General features: G+C 34.4%; 1 protein-coding gene across 2 annotated transcripts; it reads right to left on the reverse strand.

Annotated features, from left to right (window-relative positions):
* Positions 1-14,812: 14,812 nt before the first annotated feature.
* On the reverse strand, positions 14,813-26,456 carry LOC132063984 (lysophospholipid acyltransferase LPEAT2). Of its 2 annotated transcripts, none has more exons than XM_059456799.1 (14): positions 25,892-26,456; positions 24,486-24,666; positions 24,205-24,264; positions 23,113-23,276; positions 22,960-23,023; positions 22,129-22,197; positions 20,851-20,946; positions 20,095-20,139; positions 18,940-19,010; positions 17,636-17,702; positions 16,072-16,122; positions 15,733-15,843; positions 15,592-15,639; positions 14,813-15,285 (listed from the first exon to the last, which is right to left on the reverse strand). In XM_059456799.1, exons 1-14 carry the CDS (start codon positions 26,341-26,343, stop codon positions 15,148-15,150), a joined length of 1,617 nt encoding a protein of 538 aa, XP_059312782.1. In that variant the 5' UTR covers positions 26,344-26,456; the 3' UTR covers positions 14,813-15,147. The 2 variants fall into 2 exon arrangements, with proteins under 2 accessions (XP_059312782.1, XP_059312783.1); XM_059456800.1 differs by lacking the exon at positions 25,892-26,456 and adding an exon at positions 25,698-25,832.
* Between the last annotated feature and the right edge of the window lie 182 nt (positions 26,457-26,638).

The following is a 26,638-nucleotide window of genomic DNA, read 5'->3' on the forward strand; positions in this document are numbered from 1 at the left end:
TTTTCACGTATTATGTAATCGGCACCTTTTATGTACTAATTTATCTGTATTTTCTTTAAATGTGAATTGTTGAACTTTTTATGTATTATTAACTCCAAGAAGCTTATATAAATTAATAATAGACGATAACAATCAAAGAAGATTAAAAACATACTAAAAATTTTTAAATTGATGACTTCATAATATATTAAAAATACAAATTAACCTCATGAGTCCGAAACTTAAATGACCCACAAACTAAGATACTAAACCAAAATAACCCCTAATCATCATCAGAATATAAGTCCTCAATATCGTCCTCAAAACAATATTTTGGATTTCTTAAGACATATCTTCTTTCTGTAGATGTTAGTTCTCTACCTGTTGACGATGCTTGTTCATCGGCCAACTTTAGCATGTAAAATATGCAACGTCTTGCTAGTATTCTGTTGTTTTCTTTTCTAATCCTTTGTACGGCAAGCTCGCAAGTGTGTGTACCTACTCGAGCATGGTCATTGAGAACCTTATTGGGATTTGAGCGTGGAGATTTTCCAAGTCACGAACAAGACGTTCTGATTCGGCTTGTCGATATGCCCATTCTCGGCGTAATCCGCAATAATATTCTCGTGGATCTGAATATTTCACGTTGCAAAAATCGTCATTACGCTCTATTAAAAGGTGGGGCTTCAAATCGTCTAGCACGAATTCATTGTTATCAAGAAAACTCGATTCATCGGAATAGCTGCTATGATTTGAACTTTCATCACCACTACTATTCGAATCATTTGGAAGGAATACCGACCAATATAGATTTCTACTACTCGACATTGAATATGTTGTAGTTTAATAACAAATGAAATGCTACTTATATAGTTGAAAAACCCTAAGTACACTTGGGGTCCTCCTTATAACCCTATCTACTTACTTTATTATAAAAAATATTAATAGGATCACGGGGATTCATCTTCATCGGACATCTCACAGTCCGAATCCCACTTGGATCTAAATCTGACGTAACCTTATTGACTATATTCTACCCTGAGGCAACATATTTTCATCCGATTGTTCTCTTCGCGAAAACAGTTAAGAGCAAAATTGAACTCTTATGGTGTACCACGAGGCATTGACGTAGCACGACTTTTTGGACGTTTGAGTCCGAGTGCCCTCAAGTTTTGTTCTAGCATTTCAACCTCCCTAACACGCCAATTCCACTCAGCTCTCATTGTACTATTGTATTCTTGATTGTATCTGTGGTTCGGGTTATTTGGGTATTTAAAATCATCCTTATCCAGTTCTTATGTCCTAACCATTGCTTCGAATATGTTCTTGGGGTAAAACATGTAATAGAACCAATATCAGAAAATTGGTTCCAAAATGCCATAATAACTTGTTTTACTGTGAATGCTAGTTGTTCATCATTCCTGTTTTATACTACTCCCTGATGTGACAACACCATATATGCTCAATTTTAGACGATTTATATGACACACTTATATTGCGCAACATTTATATACCCAAAATATTGAGATTTCAGATACTTGATGTGACAACACCATGCTCAATTTCAGACGCTTTATATGACACACTTATATTGCGCAACATTTATATGCACAAAATATTGAGTTTTCACATACTTGATGTGACAACATCATGCCCAATTTCAGACGCTTTATATGACACATTTATATTGCGCAAATTATTGAGTTTTCACATACTTGATGTGACAACACCATGCTCAATTTCAGACGCTTTATATGACATATTTATATTGCGTAACATTTATATGCGCAAAATATTGAGATTTCAGATACTTGATGTGACAACACCATGACACACTTATATTGCGCAAAAATATTGAGATTTCAGATATTTGATGTGACAACACTTATATTGCGCAGCATTTATATGCGCAAAATATTGAGATTTCAGACGCTTTCAAACGCTCAAGTTTTTTCTATTTAATATTATTTTTGGATGAGGTAAACACTCATCCATTTCATAAGTTTAAGTCATCGTTTTTCACATTCTTGAAAAAAAAAACCAAACTCCAAAGTTCATAAAAAAATGTTTTCTCTCCCTTCAACTGTTAAGGTTTCTTTATTTTGGGATGGAGAGATACTTTGTGAAAATAATATTGTTCGTTACAGTAATAAACCAAAAGCCCATGTTAAGTTTCCAACTACATTGGATTACCAAACATTACTCAATGCCTTACACAGAAGAATGAAAACTGATTGTGAATGTGACTTATCTATAGTAGGCAGATACCCAACAACCCTATAAGCACAAGGTTTAGTGCTTTATGGTGAGTGGACTATCGATGATGATGACTCTTTGACGAACTATTTGATGGTGCCGGAAGAATATAGGCAGTTAGTCAACACCAATGTTCTTGAAATGTATGTTAAAAGGATACCTCACAGTCGTCAGGAAGTCCCTCAAGTCCAGCCTACTCATGTTAACACTTATACGGACCTGAGTTCTTATAGAGACATTTTGAGTGGTCAAGTGCCCTTTGGAGACTCTAAGCTAGCAATTTAATCAAAATTACGGTGAAAATTGGTAAAAATCCATTTTCAAATTATAATTTTGTGTAGTATCACATGTTTATTTTATTATATTTATGGTAATAGTAATGTTTTTTTGTCTCTTTTTAAGGGTTATACACTTGATATAAGTAATATTGGGCAATCCCCTCAGTTCGGAGTTGCTGATTATTGGTATACTTTTTATTAATTAAATAACGTAGGTGTTTTGATGTTTAGTATTTACAATACTTGAACTGTCTCTGTAGTGAAAATTACACACAAAACTCGGCAGTGGCACCAAATGTTGATTTCGGTGCAGTTGTTCCTTCTTCAAACCCTGACAATAGTGAACACTATCGGTAGGTTCATCACCTTGATATTAAATAATCCATATCTATTTTGATGTTGGTATTTAAAATATATTACTTATTTTTCGTGTAGGAAGAGCCCTTTACTTGATGGTGATGATTATCCTAATTATATGGAAACATCATCGAGTGATAGCGATGATATACCGAATGCAGAGGAGTCCAACGGTGATGATGATGATGAGGTTGTTGTTATTCCTAATATGCAATAACTACAATTAGTAGAAATGATGCAAAGTCGGCCAAACCAGCAAGAACCAATGGTCGAAAGCCCAATTAACTAACAAGAACTGATGGCCGAAAGCCCAATGCAGTGGCATTCTGACATGATTCCATATCTTGACAATCTTTAAGGTCGTCCTAATGCCTTCGTCTACACTAGAGAAGATGATCTAATTCGCCATAAATTGTGGAAAGAACCGATCGATCTTGTAAGGGATAAAGTTGACCTTGCAAAAGGCATGATGTTCGAATCCAAAAAGGCATTGCAAAGGGTGGTCAAAATTTATACATACCAGGGAATGAGGGAGTTTAAAGTTGATGATTCAACCCGAAAGATCTTGAGACTGGTTTGCAGACGACAGTATCAAGGTTGTCAATAGATGCTTCATGGTATTGTTAAGCATGATAGGATGTGGATTATCACAAAATTCTACCCACGTCACACTTGTGATATGGGAGAGAATCAAGCAGACCATTTTAATTTAGATACAAATATGATTGCTCAAGTGTTTCTTGTTCACGTTGTCGAAACCCCAAGGTAAGCTATTCGATCAAGTTCATTATAATTTTGGCATCAATTAAATTATCATATCATTGCTAAATGTTATTTGTAAACTTCTCCATGTATCCATCAAAGATTGCATTAGAAACGTTAAGGAAACATATCGTAAAATAATAAGCAAGAGAAAGGGATATCTCGGACCGTAGGCGGGCTTTTGAGATGATTTATGGTATATAGGAGGGCTCTTTCCAGTAGTTGTTGAGGTATATGGCAGCTCTACAGAAATTCAATCCTGGTATTGTTGTAGAGTGGAAGCTCGTTGCTGGTAATATTTTCAATTTTGTGTTTTGGACATTCAAACCATGCATTGATGGTTTTGCTCATTACCGGCCAGTGATATCCATAGATGGCATATATGTGTACGAGGTATACGACATCAAGCTACTGATTGCAATAGGGATGGATGCTAATGGATCGATATTCCCTCTTGCTTTCGCCATTGCCCTAACGAAAGCAACGACACATGGGGGATTTTTTGACACATTTGAGGCGATATGTTATTAAGGATCGTATGGGCATATGGGTGCTATCTGATAGACATCAACCCATATTACGCAGTATGTCTAATTTGTCAGGGTGGCAGCCTCCCTTTGCTAACCATCGATTTTGTTTAAGGCACATAAAAGTAAATTTCCAAACAAAATTTGGAAACAACACACTAAACAAATTGATGTGGGTGGCTACAATGGAGCATCAACATAACAAGTTTCTTATACGGATGGAGATAATCAAGACTGTGAATCCAATAGCTTATAATTGGTTGAAGGATATCAAGGTTGAGAAATAGACATTACATACGGATGGAGGCAGGAGATGGGGGATGATAACAACAAACAACTTGGAGTCATTCAATGGTTTGCTATAATCTGCTCGGGGACTGCCCGTTACTGCAATGGTGAGAATGACTTTCAAGCAAGTTGTGGAGCGATTTGCCACTAGAACAAGACATGCCAGAGCCATATTAGCAGATGGTGGGAGATTGATGCCAAAACCTGCACAAATATTCAAGCATTATAGGAAAAAATGTGAGCTACACCATATGGTAGAGTATAACTATCTTTGAACGTGTGTATGAAGTCTGGATAGGTTATTACCAAGGTTAAGGAAACCTGCATACCGTTTATGAGAGAACGAAAATGTGTAATTGTGGTAAGTGGCAATCATACCACATGCCGTGTTCTCATGCCATCAAGTGTTTCGAGGCAATGGGAAAAACGGTATCCACTTATGTGGCATCCGAATACAATGTCGAAAATTATCTTAAAGCATATGCCGGAGGTTTCTACCCACTTGGTGATCAATCTTATTGGCCAAACGAGCCATTTCAATGATGCTAACAAGGAGTATATCCATAAAATTCATGTTAACGCACGAACTCGGATTCCCAATAAATGGATGTTCTGGATAGGACATACTCTCGAAGGTGCTCGACGTGTAAGGAGTTTGGCCATGATAAGCGTTTGTGTCACCTACGGGGCCGTGGTGGTGCAAGTACCTCTGGTGATGGAAGAACCTCTCGTAGTGGAAGAGCCTCTCGTGGTTGAAGATTGTCTTGAATTATGAATGTATTTTAATCCTTCTTGATGTATTGGAATTGCCTTGAATTATCAATGTATTTTAATTCTTCTTGATGTATTCGAATTGTCTTGAATTATGAACGGCAAAAAAAAAAAAATCTCGACATATCCTTAATAATGTAATGCCTTGACTTAATAATAAAATGCTTATATCAAAACCTTATAAAATAAAATACTTTAAACCTAAAGATAACAAGTTTCCAAACAAACAAAACTTACTTCGGGGCCCTTTACAACCCCTAAACGACGATCCAAACGTTTACGCATACTTGATGTATTGAGCCTACATTATTGTTTGCAGAAAAAGATATCAGATTCTATATAAAATATTGATATTCCGACGTTTTGAAACATGACTAATCTTTGGTCAAAATATAGAAAAAACGTGAAACTTCAAAACTTTGAAATTACAGAAGTGTGGGGAAAATGAAATAACCCCTTTTGCGCACTAATTTAGTACGCAATAGGACCTAACTGTAAAGTTACAGTTTAGTCCTATTGCGCACTAAATTAGTGAGCAAAAGGCACTTTGGTCACTTTTTTTTAATGGGTTATTTTGGTACCCACACCCACTTTTTGGATCATTTAAGTTGCGGACTATTGCTTCTCTTATATACTGACTCAGTTTTAGTGATGTGAAAATTGAGCCAATTCCTCGAATGACCATTAAATTCGTAGAAAAGTCTTACTAAAGTTTTTTTTTTACGATAATAAGGTCATTAAACTATGTTCTTGTTTTCAATAAAGTAAACCAATCCATTTTTAGACGTAAGGCCCCTTAACCCATATATACATTGTAAAACCTATTAAATGGGCTCAATTTTTCGATACTCCAAAATTCTTGTTCAAATTAATATTGTTCATGTTTTAACAATAAAATAGCAATATTCAAAGTAATATTTCAAGCTATAATTATAAAACAATATAATCATTCTAACTTTAAGTATGCTATAAGGTTTTCTTTGTTACATCAACTTCTTTTGAATTATTTTGATATTTTTCTATTGCTCAAAGCCGGAAGTTAAACATTTCTTGAATGAAAGTGCTTGGACATAATTGAAACAAATGAGAATATATCCAGTTTGTAAAAAGTAGAATAAGCTTTCTTTATTGGTGGAATATTTGGATAAATTTTCTCAAGGAAAAAAATCGTGTTGGATAACTACTTTGTAAAAATGAAAATATTTTTACAATTAGCTATATATATATATGTTTTCAAAAAATATAAAATGTTTATATTAATTGTAATAACTTATTTATAAAACTTAAATTAATTCAAAATACTACAAGTTCATCTCCAAGAAAATAAAAATAAGAAATATTTCTCTAGATAATTGAAAGATTTATATATCAGGGAAAATTATTTACAACCAGTTAAAAAATCTACAGTTAAGCACCGTGCTTAGTTCTACTACCATTCAAATTAATATTCTTCACATTTTGAAAATAAAGTAGAAGTATTCAAATGACTTTTATAATTTAAAAATGGGTTAAGGGGTCTTATGTCCAAAAATAAATTATTTTTTCCATGAGCATAGTTTGAAAAAATTCAAAAATTAATTTAGTGGGACTTTTATACAAATTCAATGACTATTTGAGGAATTGACTTGTGAAAATTCTGGAGTATTTAATTCCTTTATTGTGGCTTGTGGAGGTGAGATAAAAGCGCACTATTTCTGAATATGACCAATGGCATATATATATATATATATATATATATATATATATATATATATATATATATATTTTTTTTATTTTTTTTTTAATTTATTTTTTTTATTTTTTTTTTGTTTATGGCATACACTTCTTCACTTCATTAATCATCTACACATATACTGCCTTTTTTCTGTTCCTTTTTCTCGAATATATCCTCACTATGAAAAGTAGGGAATGCTATTTTTTTTTTCAGAGATAGGAACAGAAAGGTTTTATTGGGGTATTAGTTCTATTTTTGGCGGAAAGATATTTCTAAATTTAGATCCGAAGTAGGTTAGTACTTATACCCTATGTTTGATTCTCTACCTTTTTTTTTTTTTTTTTTTTTTCTTTGGCACAATTAGGTCAGGAGAGATTGTTATCACAAGCGTTGCTAATTTATTAAAGTTCGTAATCAGTTTAACTGGTGATTTATGAGAGTAATTTTAAAGGTGAGTGATCTTGAACTTTCGATTCATGAACAAAATTTCACGTTTAACAAACTTTGCATGCAATTTTTTTTTACTTTGGACCTTTAAAGTTTGGTCAAGTGTGGGTTAACATTTCAATAATTTGATTTTATCCACCGTAAAAGCAGGGAAAAGGTGTCACCATTTTATCCTTTTGTATTATAGCATTTGTTACTTTTCTCCGCCTTAACAAACATAGTACTACTAGTTTTTAGTCATTGCCCAAATAAATGACATATGTAATTTAAGAGTCATGTCAGCAAACACATGAACAATTGAGATATTTTTCTAAAAAATCTCTTGTATATGAAGTAGGTCTAATATAATATAGTTTCTTAAATATACTTCAGAGCAATTTTTGTTCTTTTAAGTTTGTCAATACTCTGTTGTCACTTAATCATGATTAATTTTTGCATTTTTAACCTCATTAAATCGCTTTATCATCATAAGTTAATATAGTCCAATGTAAACATTCAAGTTCTTATTAAAATTTAACTTGTTAACTTCTTGAAAGGACTGAAGACATAGTCAAGCAAGGGAAGTAATCATTTGTTATTGTAAGACCAAAACCTCTTTTCTGCTAGTTTTGGTAATCCTATTAACTTACCCCAACATAGGAAAATGGGATGTAAAAAGAAATTTAAAGAGTGCAATGATAAAACCCTATTTGGATAGCTAATATTCTATCGTTAAGGATTGCGGTAAGATTGATATGGAGTGCTATGTATTTTAATAAGTCTTGTGCCACGTAATTTCAAATTAATGGGGACTCAAAATTGATACGGGTAAAAACCCCAAAAAAGAAAGGGACAAAAGTCAGTGTCAAGAGTACGTTCCAATGAGATATAGCAAACGCATTGGTTCTCTAATGATGAGTCCGGAACCAAAATGCCCCTAAAAAATTATTTTGAATCAAAATATCTCAATAAAAAAAATGTTAATAAATTACCTTTAGCATAGTAATTTACATTGCCAAAGGGTTCACGAGACGGAGTTGTTCGCCTTAGCGCAATATTTTACTTATGTTATAGAAATTCGTTAAAAAAAAAAAATCTATAACGCAAGAAATATTCTTTGCCGTAGCTTGTACAAAAAAAAAAAAATTGGCCAACTTTATTTTTTGAAACACTTAGTGTTTTTTTCATACTTTGATCAATGATTAATCGTGTGTCAAGACTCCGAAACGTCAATATTTTATATAGAACCTGATATTTTTTTCTGCGTACAATAATGTAGGCTTAATACATCAAGAATATATAAACGTTCGGATCGTCATTTTTGGGATTGAAAAGGTGCTCGAAGTAAGTTTTGTTTGTAAACTTTAGGTTTAAGTGTTTTATATATATAGACGTCCATTTTTGTTTGAAGACTTATTGTCATTAGCTCAAATTTTTTTATTTTTAGGGTTTAGATTTAAGTGTGTTATTTTTTAAAGCGTAACTTTATTTCGAATATACGCGATTTTTTGCGCTCGGACGTCCGATTTACGCGATTTTTTTTTTTTGCAACATATTCGAAAGAAAGTTGCGCATTAAAAAATAACACACTTAAGGAACTTAGTGTTTTTTTCCATAAAAAGATCGCAACATCTTATTTTAATAAATATTTTCTTTGCAGCGCTTAGTGTTTTTTTCATCCAACGATTAGTCGTGTGTCAAGACTCCGAAACGTCAATATTTTATATAGAACCCGATTTTTTTTTTTTTGAGTAATATAATGTAGGCTCAATACATCAAGGATACGTAAACATTCGGATCGTCGTTTTAGGGGTTGAAAAGTTTTGTTTAAGGTTTAAGTGTTTTATTTTTTAAGGTAGTTTTGTTTAAGGTTTAAATGTTTTATTTTTTAAGGTTTTGATTTAAGCGTGTTATTTTTTAATCAAGACATAACTTTATTTTGAATATAAATATAATTCTAAAAAATATAGGAGAAAAACTAGTTGTAAAGTAGTCAAACTTTAGATGGCTATAACTTTCTTGCTCGGATGTCCGTTTTGAGCGTTTTTTTTTTTTTTTTGAACTTGCGTATTTTTTGAGATTTTGCCAAAGATCTTGGCCGAGCCGATTTTTAAAAAAACACATTTATCTCATTCAATTTCAATTTTTCCCCAAATTGGCCTGAAATTTTCAGTTTTATTTACTTATAAGATGATGATACGCGATAGATTTCAACGTAAAAATCCCGGGATAATGTAGCTGCAAATGTCAATTTCACTTCTGCGATTTCAATTTTTGAAAATAAAGCTGACTAATTTTCTCGACATATAAAGTTGACTAAAATAACCTACAGGTCAAACACTAAGTTTTTTCAAACAAAACCGCCGGACACCTTTTCAACCCCTAAAATAACTATCCAAACGTATACGTATCCTTGATGTATTGAGCCTACATTATTGTACGCAGAAAAAAATATCAGGTTCTATATAAAATATTGACGTTTCGGAGTCTTGAACACGACTAATTGTGGTTAAAGTATGAAAAAACACACTACGTGTTGCAAAAAAAAAATTAGCAAATTTTTTTTTTTAGTGCTCGCTATTTTACTACGCTATACAAAAAAATATATATATTCTTTAGCGCAGTATTTACTGCGCTAAAGCAGTTAAAAACCTTATGGCAACGGCTTTATTTTCAATAAATCTAAACCCTAAAAATAAAAAACCTTAAGCTAATGACAACAAGTCTTCAAACAAAAATGGACGTCTATGTATATAGAGCACTTAAACGTAAAATTTACAAATAAAACTTACTTCGGGCACCTTTTCAATCCGTAAATGACGATCCGAACGTTTACGTATCCTTGATGTATTGAGCCTACATTATTGTACGCATAAAAAAATATCGGGCTCTATATAAAATATTGACGTTTCGGAATCTTGACACACGACCAATCATTGGTCAAAGTATGAAAAAAAACACTAAGTGTTGCAAAAAATAAAGTTGGCCAATTTTTTTTTTTTGGAGTCATCGTTTCTATAACGCAAGATTTTATTGCGTTATAGATTTTTTTTTAACGACTTCTATATCGTAGAAAAATGTTGCGCATGTAAGCGATTAACAGCTCGTATCCGTGAACTGCTTTAGAGCAGTAAATTACTGCGCTAAAGATAGTTTTGTAATTTTTTTTTTTATTAGGGTATTTTGGTTCAAAGTGATTTTTTTGGGGGCATTTTGGTTCCGAACTCTCTAATGATCGTTTAGTACTATATGGAGTAGCTGTTTTTGTGATGTGAAGACTCTCTGTGCTTTCTTTTTACGGTGTTTATTGTGTCTTGTGGAGGTAAGAAGATCGTACTATGTTCAGTATCCATGGCAGACATTTCTTCACTTAATGAACGTCTGCACATCTTGCTTTCTTTGCTCGAATATCCTCTATATGAACTACTATTTTATTCCTGAAATAGTAACACAAAGGTTTCTGATGGAGATTACTTTTATTTCAGGAAGAAAGAACTTACCCCAAAATAGGGAAATGGGATGTATAAAAGGAAATTAAAGAGTGCAATGATAAAACCCTGTTCGGATAGCAAATATTATATCGTTAAGGATTGCAATGAGATAAATATGAAATGTTTTGTCTTTTAATAGGTCTTATGTTACGCAATTCCAAATTAATCAGGCTCAGAATTGATACGTGAAAGCCCCAAAAAAGAAAGGGTCAAAAATCAATATCAAGAGGAGTACGTTCCAATGACATATAGCAAACGCATTGGTTCTCTAATGATCATTTAGTACTATATGGAGTAGCTGTTTTTGTGATGTGAAAACTCTCTGAGCTTCCTTTTTATTCATTGTGGCTTGTGGAGGTAAGAAAATTGTACTATGTTCAGTATCCATGGCAGACATTTCTTCACCTAATGAACATCTGCTCATATTGCTTTCTTTTCTTGAGTTCTATATGAAATAGTACTATTTTTTTTTTTCTTCCTGAAATAGTAACACAATGGTTTCTGATGGAGATACTTCTATTTCCAGAAGAAAGACTTTCTTAAATTTAGATCCGAAATAGGTCACTACTTATACTAGTGGTTACTACCTATATAAGAAGTACTCCTATAATTTTCCTATAATTTTCTAGATATATTATAATTTTTCGACAAAGGGTATTCAACTGACCACCGTCCAATTTATGTGGCTCTGCCATTACTTGTACCCTTTTTTGTTTAATTTTTTCCTTCCTTTCTTGTTTGGCACAAGGACAGGATAGATTGCACTCACTGATGTTATTAAAGTTAAAATAGTTGCAGCCAAGCATTTTTTGAGAGTTTTTTCTGCTATTCCGAACACATCGGATTTTCTAAATAAAAAAGAGAAATGTGGATACTGGGAAATGATTCAATTCTAGATCGTTCTTGATCTTTAATTTTTGTATGGATGCACATTGACATTTATATATAAAATATCATATTTTCAACGAAAAAAACAAAAAGATTACACTATTTTAAGTATTAAAAATATATTAGAAAGGAATTACGCATGCTATTAGGGATCATTGGATTAATTCAAACATAATCCTATCACGACGTGGGATATGGTAAAAGTAAATATCCTCTTGTAAGTTCCTCAAATATAATACTATACTATTTTTCTTTAAAAAGTTAAACTAATAATTTTGTGAACATGTCAAGACTAAAAGTTGATTGCTCTAGATTCAGGTAAGCGAAATATCCGTCGGTAATTTCGTCACCTGACCAACCCTAATATTATTGCCCTAGATTCTTGACGTAAAAAAGGAGAAGCAAAGGGGCGAAAGAAAAAAGTTGCAGCTCTCTTTTTCTCAAAAAATGAAAAAAAAAGTTTATCTTTTTATTCTTTTGTCCATACTGTTAAGAAAAGTTATTCATAGTAGTATTCAAATTTTTATTTCAGAAGGTGGACTAGTTTCTCCTCAATTTTTTTTCGAAAGTTAATCAATTAAACCTTGAAAATTGAGGGGAAAAGCAAATTAAGAAGAATATGAATGTACTCTTTATGTTTCATTTAATGTATATCATTCTAACATATTTTTGTATTTGCAAATTCTTTATTTTTAAAATTTTCAATTTATCATATTCACACGCTCTAATAATAGAAGTTGATATGACATGTTGAAAATTACGAGATATTAAGAATACTTTTTATATATGTAATAGGTGTTGAAATAGTTTTTCCTGAAACACTACGTTGTCTCAAATGTGATGATGAAGTAAATTTAGACAATATAGAGTTGTAAATAACAAAACTTTTTGAAGAAAAGAATGGCTGACTTCAAAATACATTCAAGCAATTTTCTATCTCCTACTCCCTGCTCCGCTATGACTAAATCATAAATTTGCTAAATATACTCAAAACTATATAAAAAAAAATACTATTTAATTTATAGACAGAGGGCTTGCAGTTGAAATAGAATTATGCAAAGTTTGTGTTGTGCGGAAACTAAAACTGAAAAGCTGAAGTCATGCTCAAAAGTGGTCCCAAAATCATACAACCAATAAAACTCGTTACGAATATAAAATAAAAAACATGCCCACAATACGTGGGTTCCCAAACAGGCCGTAACCACATTTTGGGTGCGCTGGGTGACAGATGTCGGTATTACAACTTTACTTAAAAAATGAGCTCATTTAGTGTAAAATAATAGTGTGATTAGTACAGTTAATTACTTTATACTTCATACACTAATCCTAAAAGGCTATATGTAATCTCGAGAGGTCCATTTGTCTGGCCAATTGCTTCAGGATTCCAAATACCTGCTAGCCAGTGCTTTTATTGTGTATTTTAATTAAGTATCATTCTCTCTCCGGGACCAGTTAATCACTTAATTTTGTTGATTGATCAAAATTAGGTGAATATTTAGGTAATATAATTGATTTAGAGAGGGTATGAAAATATTCGTTGATGCGTACTCTTTTTGGAAACTTATCGTGTTCAATAGTTTTGATGCACAAATTGACCCCCAAATTTTTTTCTATACATGTATAATTGACTAGAGAAAACTTCTGAAACACTATTTCACCCTCAATTTCTTTTACCTATATATATATATATATATATATATATATATATATATATATATATATATATATATATATATATGTCCTTTGTCAAATGAAATTTAATTCTTTTAGGAATAAGACTACACGTTAATTATCAATTTTTTTTTTTTACCTCTTGCCTTTTCTTTCAATGGGAATCCTAGAATGAATTAATTCTTATTGCATCCCCTTCTTTCTAGCAAAACTAAATATGAACTATCACTTAGTTTTCCTTGACTAGTAAGAACTTGTGAAGAGACAACTCCACAAAAAAATCAAAAAAATAAATTATATATATATATATTTTCCAAAGTTTACATCTTGTTTTTGGATATAAAGTTCGCAAGTCGTACTCACTAAAACTGATTTTCTCTTATAAGCAGCTATTGTGATGGCAGTCTGATTACAATTTGAGCCTTGAGATCTCATAATATCGAGTCCTTCAAAGGCCCTGCAGTATTAGATTTGCATAAGTATCACTTATCCCAACTAATTTTTTTTTTTTTTTTTTTGATGACATACAAACCCGCAGCCGCTACCCATTTGGGCGCGCGCGGGTAAACCGGCTTCATGCAATACCTCGCAAACCACACAGAGAGGTAACCGTACTAAGGCAAGCTTGCGACGAGCTCGACCTAAGCGCAAAAAATCCTTTTGTCATGGCGGGGGTTTAACTTGAGACCTCCATTACGAAAACCCCTAACCAACCAACCGACCTTACCCTTGCGGGTTTTATCCCAACTAATTTTAGTAGAGAAATAATGTTCATTCACATTTTAAATGGAAGAGATAGCCTGCCTTGACCTTAATGCCAAGACGAATAGATCAGGTTCATGGATTAACGAAAATGTTCAAAAGTTTTATTTGCCACTGGTTGATTTCTTTCTTTTTGCATATGCTATTGACACTCTATTATGCCTCGTATATTTTTTTGCTAAGTTTCACTTGATTATATGTTCTACGCTGTCCAAATAAACCATATTATATGATGGAAAGTGAGAAATATGTAGTGTAATGTGTTCAAACGATTTGTCATTTGGAGTTTCTAGACAAGAAGTTACGACTTTTGTATTGAAGGGATGCAAGGTACGTTAGGCTCGCTATACCAACAATGCGAATAGGGTATAAGTAACGAGTTCAATTGAATTCAGTACTTCAAACACAAAGTATAAATATAAAAGAAAAAAGCATTAAATTTTAAGAGACATTCCATTTTGAACACATAACTTTAAAAGAGTAATAATAGATTAGTAATAAGAAATTTAAATGCTGAATCTGTCTCTAACCACCAGTAATCCATGACCGTTTTGATGCAGCAGGCCCACTGTCCTAGTGTCCTTGAAACTCGTCAGCTTTCTCAATTGAAAGCTCTCAGATACCATTGTCATATACTAAATATTACGAACGTGAATAATATAGTACACAATTTCATTTGCTTTTGCAGTGTAGTTTACAAATTAATACAAGTCATGAACCTAGATTTTTACTTTCACCTCCCTCGAGCAACTGAAGCGAAACTTAAAAATAAAAGAAAAAATAAAGGCACTGCATCCATTGGCCAAAGAACTTTACTATTCAAATGGGATATAAATAACACCCAAGTCATGTTTGTAAGGATAAACACACTATCTAAGCAACAAAAATTTCTTAGACATCTGTGGTAGAGGATTCTCCACCAATTGATGGTGCCTATGCCCATCAACCTAGTTCACTTCTCCATACTGGTGACCTTGCTATGGGCAACTTTGTTGCAATACACATGGTGAGAAAAGCGCAATCAACAAAGGATATCTTCTTAAACAGGCGATAAAATCGTCCTTGCTGATCTTCCCATCGCGATCTGCATCAAATAAGGTGAAGATTCCACGTATCTGCAACAGTCAAAGATAAAGAAGCTTAAATAAGATGTATAGCAATGAGAAAACGTAAATTAATTTACAATCTTTGCACCTAAATTCTAGAGAAGTGTTAGCTTGCTATAGTATTTAAGCAGGGTAATTCACTCAGTCATTTGGCCAATTGAATCTCCACTTAAGTTCATTCATTAAACATTTCTTACAGGTTAAACAAACCGCTCGATTTTACATGCAAAGGATAGTACAGTTACATATCCAGTTCAAACAAGGTTTGGGTGACTTTAGAGTTTTCCAAGACCAGCCAAAAACAACACAACTCACCTCATTGTTACTCAAGCCAGGAATCAATAGCATAAGAGAACTCCCAAACTGCAAAAGCATATGGAAATTATAGGGACAAGTCATATATGTAGTAAGCTGATAACAAGAGCTATCAAACAAAACGAATGAAAGTGATACTACCTCTTGCTCCAGAATGTAGTTCTTCCCATCAACATCACATGAAGTAAAGGCTGATTCACAGGCTTGATGAAATAATGGCTGCTTCAAGATATGAGCTGACCCAACCAAAAACTGGAGACGACAGACAGATCAATCAAGATTTCTACGTCTACAGCTCCATTCATAAGACAAAATCAGCTCCCGACCCCCATCCCACCCCCTTTTTGTACATTTTATGAGAGTGAATAGCTTAATTTCATTCAATATACAATGGGAGCCGAAGCCATAGTGGCACCTGCTTGAATCTAGTTCCTAAAACTAGTATGAAGATAACAGAAGCAATTGGTGGAGGAAGAGCACCTGCTTGAATGTTATTTTACCATTTTTCTCCACGTCAATGAAGCCAAATATCTGCAATACAAGAAGAATAGCTCATGGAGATGAAGCGTTATTATACTTTCTTATAAGCAATTTCTTTCAACAAAAATAGACTTCTTTTAAAGCAAATTGTTGTACTTCACCAATAAAATTGACCTCACTGACATATCTTAAGCTTCCTATTATTTGACAGGAACTGATATGAATTTCAGAAACAATACTCTTCACTCTTATGTGTCGTTTAGTAGAAAGCTGGATATCCTGAGAATCTTAGACTATAGGACTGTAATGAAGTGATCATTGGCAGAATCGCAATCAGATTCTCATATTTGATATGTCAAGTTGATCATGATTTGGAAACAGCCTCTCTACCCCACAAAGGTAGGGGTAAGGTCTGCGTACATCTTACTCTCCCCATACCCCACTTGTGGGACTATACTAGGTATGGTTGTTGTTAAGTTGATCATGATTGTTGAAGTATGTGAACCTCATAATCTAAAAGTTTAAGCTACTAGCGAGGAGACACTTTTATTTACTTAATTATGTCGTCAGTCGTCACTACGGCCCCTCATGTGCCCAGTTGATCATGATTGTTGAAGTATGTGAGCCTCATAATCTAAAAGTTTAAGCTACTAGCGAGGAGACACTTTTATTTACTTAATTATGTCGTCAGTCGTCACTACGGCCCCTCATGTGCCCCGCCTAATCTTTTATGTGGACCAAGCATGTGGACATTAATCTAATGAAGGGCGGATGTCAAACTCGCAGCTACTCTACTTTGTCTACCTATTAGTTTTCAATGTCTTTCAATCTAATGCGGACCCCTCTCTAGCTACTTAATCTCAGCTTAATTTTTTACAATGGGCAGTTCACACAACATGGTATCTAGTAGGCAAAGATCCTGGTCCTTGAGCTTGAGTCTCACGCGACCTATTAGCTGGCCACACACTTTGAAGAAAAAGAGTTAGACCTGCACGTGAGAAGGTGTGTTGCATACCTAAGATACAAAAAAGAGTGATCCCTCTCTAACAATTAAGCTTTTTAATGAGGCGGCTCACATAATTGTTATGGTGAAAATTGACCCTTCTCTTCTCATGTTTGAGGATCAAAGTGGTCTATCAGGATATAACCCCGTGAGATTGTAATTAAGGATAGTATAATCCTACCCCAACCTGCAACTTGATGATATAATCCCACATTGGCTTAACTTGGCATCCAAAGTTTAGTCCAGTCCTTAGCATTCTATTTACCACCTACCACCTGTTTATATAGTTGAGAGACATTGAAAACGAAAAAAGATACCGAGTAGAGTAGTCTTTTCAAAAGCTGATAAGAAATGACAGCAAACACAATGATGCAGTCAGAACAGACATTTACAAGCCCAAGAAAGTAACTCCTAAAGCGTATAGAACTGTGTAACCAATGAAAAACATAACCATAATTGTCAGGGAAACAGCTGGCATGAGCATGAATGATGAAAGCAGCAATAAGAGAAAAAAATGTCAGAGTCCCAAACTACGAAAATCAGAATCAATATATTCCTTACTTTTTCAGAAAGAGTACACGGTTTCAGTCTTAAAACCTTGAGGAAGTCATGAATCTCGACCTGTCCCCTGCAGACACAATGGATATTACAGCAAATACAATTTACAATTATAAAAATTGCATCAAAGCAGAACAAATCCCAATAACCTAGTTACGCGAGGAGAAAAAACATGATATATTGTGATACTATGAAAGCCACAAATTTCATATTTTCTCTTGAGACCAGATAAACTTGGAAGGAGTAAGAACGATCGCATGGAACACCCGTACAGCATAAGAAAGCGAAAAACTCACACAATGTATAGAGATTGTGAGTGAGAGGATTACGTTTAAACATAGTCACCTAACAAGAGAAACCAGTGAAATTGAGCAAAGAGATGCAGACTTAATCTAATTTAAATTAATTTACTAACAAAGAAAACACTTGACCACACAAAGAGCATGAGGAGCACAAATAAATCAGGACATGTTATAACTTATCTTTTACAGAGTCAGGAAAAATAATAACCAAAACTGATGGTTCTTTTCATTATGTATATGAATAGAAATACAGAAAGAATTAAAGACAGCCATCTAAATTTTACCACGTTTGTACCAGCGAACATCTAAAGTTATTAGTCAACAAAATACATGCATACAGCCACCCCCTTGCTACCAGGCCAGTACCCAGAAATTTGTCCAGTTCGCAGTCCCTTGTGTGATATGAAGACATGTATGTTGTTCATAGCTAATGAGGTTTGATATCCCGCCAAAATAAAATCCAATATTTTCAATAGCTTTAATTTTATCAGAGCCTTCAGCCCCGTCAATCTTTGCATTTGAAATTGTTGAATATTCCGTGTAATAATGTATTAAAGTGTTAAAATGTCAAAAACTAGATCTCAAAAATTGAACAAGTTGTGTAGTTTAGCATCATCACTTCAAGTGCTCCCCTGGAAAAATGCCTAATAAAGCCTTGTGAAGAATGAACCGGAGTGACCCACCAATAGCACTCTTAATTGAAAGCCACAATGCTTAAGGACAAGTTCAATCCCTCATTAACTTTTATTATTATTATTGTTTTGCTTCACTTAATTACCGGAAGTCCACAACCCCAACTGGTGTTAACTTCCTTGACAATAATTCACAATACCAGATCAGTATCAGACAGAAAGGGGACACTCTTTGAGACAGAAAATTCCATGCTCTACCCACAAACCAAAACACCAAACCTGGAATCTGGTTCATAGAAAGGAAAACCTCCAGAAAATCTACAGCCACCAAACAGCTCAAACGAAATGTTTAAAAACAAGAAAAATGACATACCTGGAGTCTGGGTTCATTGAAAGGAAAACATCCAGAAAATCTAAAGCCTCCAAAGTGCTCAAATGAAATTCCTAAAAACAAGATATGAAAAGGATCATATATCCTTTACCATGTTGAGTCCACATTTTGAAAAATAACATCGCCGCAAAGGCACAAAAGTCTAATAAAATTAGGTTGTAATACTGATTCAAATATCTTAATAATCCACTGAAGAATTCTGTTACTCAGCGCAAGTTTGGACTGCTTATTCAGAAAATGGTAGTTCATTCATGGGAGGAATACCTTTTTAATTACAACAGGTAAGATTAGCTTGACAACAATGAAAATCTGTGGTGCTATGATGTTCTCCGTTTGTAATTCACTCAAAGGTCAACTCCATTTTGTCCAGGTTCTACGTCACTCAGATTCCTTGTTCTACCCTTTCCCAACATAAATCTCTATCAACAATAAATCACACCACAATGAAAATGCAATTATCCTCAAGAAATAAAGCAAATATCAATGCAAATATATCTCTTAGGTAAAGGAACCAAAGAACTTCAACAGGCAAATGCTAAAATAGCAGGCCTAAATGTCTTCATCAAAAAATAATAATAATAATAATAATGATACCAGGTCACCAAATGTCCTAAAACTAAATACAGAAACTAGCTCCGCATCAGACCCAAAGCAAAAATATTATGGTAAGTAAATAGTTTCATTAGTAGCAAAAAGGGAAAAATCCCAGTATTCAAAACGTACATAACAAAGTGGAGCTACACAATGTATTGTTCTCCATAAAAGTCATCAAATACCTATATTAATCTATCTGTACCAAAAAGTAGATTAAACAACTAGTAGTGGAGTATTCTCAATCTGAGCTACTGTATGCTCAACCTCCTTGTAGTGTCTGAAGCGACTACATACCAACTGAGTTTACTCTAAACTTATGGCGCAAAGTAAAGGTTGCATTTGACCATTAAACCAAATACAAGGGGCAATGAGGCTAAAGGTTTTGCATTTCTAGAGATGTCATTGTACTTGTCCATGCCCAGTTTTGTCACACATAACTTACAAACACACCAAGTCTCAAAATTATCATACTCAAGAAATAGCTAAAAAAAAAAAAGGTGAACTTGCTTTTTTCAGGAGATAAAGTAATTAAAGTCAACTCACCGCTTCGAGAGCTGCCATCTCAACCATATAGAGCGAGGGATTTTCCTGGAAACCGATAAAAAGACATTACTCCAGAGTGATACATTCAACTGAAATCCCTTGTACAAGCATACTACGAATCAAATATGATTAACAAGTGGAAAGTATTCATCGTATCCTCATCAAGCAATTCACTGACTAAAACACAGAAAAAACTCCAACGGATTGCACCTGTGCTGAATGATCCAACATTGAACATCAGCAAGAGAAAGAAGTAGCCTTTTTCATGAGACTGAACTTAAAACTCTTTCTCCACCGTCAAATATGAACTTTCCTTGTTAAAATGGCATTAAAATTAAGGCAGATCACAGGTATTTCCAAATGCAGGGAAAATTTGGCACGCTTCAGGGCCATAAATCCCATAATGCTATCAGTAACCCAGATAATAAAAATGATATTACAATATCAAGAGGGCACTCTTGCAGGCAAGCATACATCACTTGGGACTAGACATGTAGCAGATTGGCAACAGGAGGAGTACTATAAGCAGCGCTGCAGGCATCAACATCTATTTGCTGAAATTCTAACAGCATATGAGGTTCATATTAGTTTCAAATATCTCTTAAGGAAGAAACACTCCCAGAAATATTGCTAAGAAGTCGGATTCCAACATGAGTTTCTCTAAGATACCCACAGAGGAAGAAAAGAAAATCGATACATCAACATAAACAATTTAAATGATATTTTGTTAGCAGGCTCCTGGAAAGAACCATATACCTGATTGGCCTCCAATGCTTTACCAAGAAGCAGTACATCGCCATAAGAATGAGATGTTTGTACAACATTAAGCGCACTTGCAATAGCATTTCCAGTCTGTATTAATCATAGGTTTAAATTTAAGGATCAAGCTTTCGTAAATAGGATCTATAAAGGATGATAGCTGACTGGACAAGCCCATACGTATAGTAACATTTAACCACACATTATCAACAAAAATGACATTTAACTGCATAAGCACACAAAATCTATTCTTTTATTTGTGTGCGAGTGTCGGGTCAATATAAGAGACTTTCAAACATAACCTATTCGTCGGATGTGAACCACCATATACCTATAAAAAAGATGTGAACCACACTACAGAAGCAGCAAGAGAAAATTTAGATGAATAAGGCCTGTAAAAGAAGTCCACAGCTTCAACAATTATTAGTTCTGCCCTCTTGTCCCTTTACAGTGACCTCATGATGCAGCTATACCAACTATATAAAAAACCATTCGAAGAGTACCCCCAAAGGAGAGAGGCCATAAACGAGACAACAAGTGGACATCAACCCATTTTTTTTTTTTTTTGATAAGTATAAATGGACATTAACTTTATGGACAGACAAACAAGTTAATTGGGTGAAGAGCTGCCAAAAAAAAAAAAAACTCAAAGTGTCACATTAATGGATAATCACTGATTTCACGTTTCCTACATGGATGTGTTTACAAGCATGTAACATCTGGTACGGGTATGTGAAGTTGCTAAATCTAGTGTATTTAAAAAATCCTGCATCAAATACTCATCCATGTCACACCCCAACTCCGCAAGAACAATGCCATTGCGGTTTTTTTCGGTGTGGGAGGAAAGAAACAGAAGACTACTCCAGACTAGTGAGAGAAACATGAACAGCTTGTAAAGATATCTTTCTTTCTTCTTTTTTTTTTTTTTTTTTTTTTTTTTGGTGAAGTGGAAATATTTGGTGTAAAGAGAAAATTCTATTTGTATAAATGATTGGGACAATTTGTTGGCTACCTGTGTTAATCCATTCCTTATTCATTGTACATTTTTTCACCACCATCCAAGTTTAGCATTTGTTGGCTAATGAAGGATACACGTAACACAACATAAGCATAAATCTACGTCTGACCATGAAAGCACAAGCACATCCATTAAAACATGAATTCTGCATATTTTTTCATTCAAGAAGTTTTAATACACCAACAGACACAACACATGAAAAATAAAATCTTGTCCAGTTAGCAGAAGAATAAATTCTGTTACCAGAGTCGACTCACCCTTTGAGCAAACCGTACAGCATTTTCTTTCCGATTCTCATGAGGTGATATAACAGGAAGGTACTCAACCTGCACATTACTAAACAAAGTGAGACAATTGTTTCAACAGTGATATCCTTACCAGTAAAAAAGAATGCTAGGTATTTCCAAGGATAAAAATTCACAAGTCACTAAATCCATTCCCCAGCCCAATTTTGATCACTACACAGAGGAAGCAAGGAAGGAGAGGGAAATTGGAAGGTAAATGAGAAAAGCCATGAGCAATTTTTGGGTGCAAATGAATTTTACTACTAGATTATGTAATTATGCTTTAAAGAAGAGAATAAAACATGAATTTACCAGTGGTTGCCAAAATAGACTAAGCATATGAAACCAGAAAAGTAATTGAAGCAAAATTCAAAAAAGTTTTAGGGGAGAAAGTTTTATGGAATCCCAAAGCTCTTTTCTATTTTACCAAACACCCAAATAAGTTAAAAAATGGCTTATAAGCTGGTTTGACCAACTTATAAGCCAATCTAAACGGGCTTATAGTTTCTAATGAACAGCTAATTCTTTCTTTTGTTTTGATAAGGTCATGAACAGCTAAATATTGGCAGTCAGATACACCATCATATTGATAAGTCAATCTGCTAAAATACTGATCCCTAAGAGATGTATATGCATGTACAGAAGTAGACTTTCAGCAGGGAAAGGAGCAGAGTTCTGGACATATGACTAGTGGCAGAAAAGCGTATAATAGATTTGAAACTTGAGACGCTGGAGGAAATCACCACATCGAGCAGTGCACACACGTCTATGAACACATCTTTCCTTACTGCGAGTCATACATACCTCCATGAAATTGTGGAACTGTGTGAACATTCTAAACATCAGCATTGCTAGGGAAACATTCCCCCTGCACGACAATGAAACCCCACATGAGAGCATAATAAATAAAACAAACATATCAGCCCCAAAGTACTTGATGAAAAAGGACTACTGTACCATGATTGATCAAAGTGTACGTGGGGATAGCGCACAATAACAGGCTGGATAGGATATCCTGGGATAAATGCACCAAGTTGAAATGAAATAATCGCTCTTCCATTGGTTGTAGTCCCTTCAGGAAATAAAAGCACTCGGGGAAATTGATCGCAAGAAGCCTTTCTCTGTTTTCAGATCCTTGAAAGCATATTTCTGTATCAAATAGCTATATATTGCAAAACACTGTATCTTCATATTTATACATTCAGGAAAGATTCTACTTACAAATTGTGGACCAGGCTGTTCATTAATTCTATTTCTTATGCACTAGTGGAATACATAGTGAAACTTCTGTAGTTATGCATATACATATGCATCAAGTACTCCTCATGAAGGGAGCTAAATAGATGGTTGTGAAATTACTTCTACAGACCTTTTTATTGAAGTAAATACGAGAGTACATGGACTTCATAAAATTTTGGAGATAATATAAAATTTTCTGACATTTCTTTTGTCTAAGTGGCACCTTCTCATGTGTCAGTTTAATTCGAAAAAAAAGTTCACCTCAGATCAAATGAATAATAGTAAAATAAGTAATTACCATGATGGCAGTCAGATATACTGGTTGGAAGTTTAAGGCTTTAGTAATGGAAAAATGCTTGTTGATGAAAAGGATCAAGAGTTTCTTAAGGACGAGAGATTTTAATTTGCCGACTTCTACAATTCTTTGCCCTTGTTCGCAAGCGGTTGAACAAGTAAAATTTGTTCAAAAAGACAAACACTACCCAGACTTCAACTGATCCGCATCTATATGTAGTATAGAGCCCAAACTTAGATCTCCAGACATGGAATTAAAGGAGCAGGCTTTGCCTGGGATGGAACATAACATTTCATGTCTCCAGGGAAAACCTCAACAACGCATTCTGAAAACACTTATACGACAAGGGACGATGGACCATACCACTTGTAAAGTAGATTTAATGTAACCTTAGAGTGAAATGCTCTAACATGATAGCCAAGAAAAAGTTTATCATCTGATAGTATCAATAGAGAAAACAAGAGACTACCTTATAAAAATGAAAAAACAAGAGACCAAAGACAGATACTATTTACCTTTATTTCATCAACAGCATGCTTCCTTGAAGTGGGAGAAAATCTATTAACATATATCACCTGCAAAAATGGCAAAAGGGATAAAAAAGTTTAGTGTCTTAATTAAAGATATATATCCCAGGCATGCTGAGGCAGAATAAACTGGATCCAGAATTGAAGCTAGAATTAAATGAAGAAGGTCTGCCCAGATAGGAAAAAACATAAGTTATACATAATAGCACCAATAAACTAACAAGTAGGAAAAAAAAAATTGAGATAGTGTTGTTGTGCCCATCCATTACCTGCATAGCTCTAATGATGGTCCCGACGAAAGGCATGGAATCATGGGACTCAGAAGCAACAATGGTAGGAAACAACTCATAGAAAAAGAAGATAGGGTCTATGTATGATACATGATTAGATACAACAACGGGAGCTATCTCCCTTGGTGCGGGTTTTCCTTTTCGTCTTATCCAATGGTACCTGGAACAGTAAACAGGAAAGGAGAGAGGAACAAAAGAAACTTCATCAGCCACAATGCTTGGAAAGCGAATCTAATAAAACAAATCCCTTTAACTTGACAGCAGCTTACGTACTAATAGGACCATTACATGACCTCTTTTAACATGCTACTAAATGTTTCGCTTGGACAGCACAAAATGCCTGACTTTTCAATTAACAAGCTACTATTCACATTGAATTCCACAGGAAATATTCGAACCCACATCACACCTGTCCCCAACCGGTTGTGTCGAGGACTCAAGGCATATGAGAAGGATCGATGTTATAAATGAAGGTTCAATGTAACATAGGTGCTATCAAAATGATACAAATAGAGAGATGAAGTCAACTTAGCACCTCTATTTGAGAAAAAAGCAGATAACTGACTCCCTTGACTCCCTTTCACGTTTCACAAGTAACCAAAAAATAGATAAATTATTCTTTCACACTTTTTCAAGACTGTTCTGAAAAATGATTTTTTTTTACTTGAGCAGAGGGTCTAACAGAAACAGCAAAGGCAGGGGGTAAAGTCTGCGTTCACCCCACCCTCCCCAGGCCCCACTTTTCGGATCTCACTGGGTATGCTGTTGTTGTTGAAGTATTCTTCCACCCTTTTCACTAGAAAATCAAGGCTATGTTGCTCAAGAAAAGATCTTTATCAACACAAATCAAGAAATCCCACTCCTTTAGCTGGCGATTAACAGAAATCTTATTCTATCAAGCAAATTAAACAAAGTAGCATTCTTTGACTGAGCAATTTTACAAGTGAAAGTTTGAAAGCTAAAGGTGGTTGTTGAATGACACAAACAGAGAGATGAAGTTAACTCAACATCTCTATTTGAGAAAAAGGTGGATAAGATACACCAAGAAATAAACAAATTATTCTTTCACCCTTTTCACAAGAAAATCACGTCTATCTACTCAAGAAAGGACCTTTATCAACACAAATCAAGCAAAACAAGAACAAAGTAGTATTCTTTGAATAAACAATTTTACAAGCAAATGGTAGTTACCCGAAAGAGAAAAAGGTGGATAAGTTACTGCCCTTTCACCTTTTCACAAGTAACCAAGAAATAAATAAATATATTCATTCTTTCACCCTTCTGCACAAGAAAATCACGTCTATGTTGCTCAAGAAAGGATCTTTGTCAACACAATTCAAGCAAATTAATCAAAGTAGAGTAGTATTCTTAGAATAAATACACACCCGAAAGAGAAGAGGATAGTGCGTGTGGCAAGGCGAGTAACAGCCATCAATCTTGATCTCCATTTAGGCATAGGATTATGTCTGTCTTTCCAACCATACAAAGCAGTCTTAGTAGCAACATAACCAACACACAAAGACAATCCAAAAAGCAACAACCTGACCAAAGCAATAGGGACACACACGACAATCTTCAACCATTCATATAACCCTTCAACTCTAGGCGTATTATTCCTAAAAGGGTCAACAGTAAGAGTAGTACTGCTGGATCCAGGCATATCGAACCAACCCGCTCCAAGAAACACATATGGGTTGTTATTATCATCCACATCAGAAATATGGATATCTCCGTTTGGTAATTGTTGATGGACCTCACAATCGTCGTCGACGGTCAGGATCACGTGAGGCTCAGGCGCGTGCTGTAACAGAGGAGCGGATACACTCTGGTCCGACATTGCCGGAAAAAAGATTGCCGGTGGTCGGAAAGTTGGGACTATTTTTTTTTTCTTTTTTTAGAGACAAGAATGGGAGGGAAAAAGACACGATGAAAGAAGGGAAAAAAAGGCGACAAAATTACGAGATTTATGTGGCTATTAATGTTTCTTTTATTCAATAGACAAAAAAAAAAAGGGTTAGCGACAAGGCCGGACAGATGGGTAATTTTAATTTGTTTTGGGTGGATAATATATAGGTGGGCCGTGAATAGTGAGAGATAGGGGTAAATAGTTTTCTGAATTGATTATTTATGTT

Source organism: Lycium ferocissimum, chromosome 7 (assembly GCF_029784015.1).
Source record: "Lycium ferocissimum isolate CSIRO_LF1 chromosome 7, AGI_CSIRO_Lferr_CH_V1, whole genome shotgun sequence".
Taxonomy (NCBI): domain Eukaryota; kingdom Viridiplantae; phylum Streptophyta; class Magnoliopsida; order Solanales; family Solanaceae; genus Lycium; species Lycium ferocissimum.

Coding starts and splice junctions, on each gene's coding strand:
- LOC132063984 (XM_059456799.1), bottom strand. CDS start 26,343: ATGTCGGACCAGAGTGTATCCGCTCCTCTGTTACAGCACGCGCCTGAG. Junction 20,140..20,850: donor AAGCATTGGAGGCCAATCAG/GTATATGGTTCT, acceptor ATCGGTTTCCAG/GAAAATCCCTCGCTCTATAT. Junction 15,640..15,732: donor ACTACATTCTGGAGCAAGAG/GTAGTATCACTT, acceptor ATGCTTTTGCAG/TTTGGGAGTTCTCTTATGCT.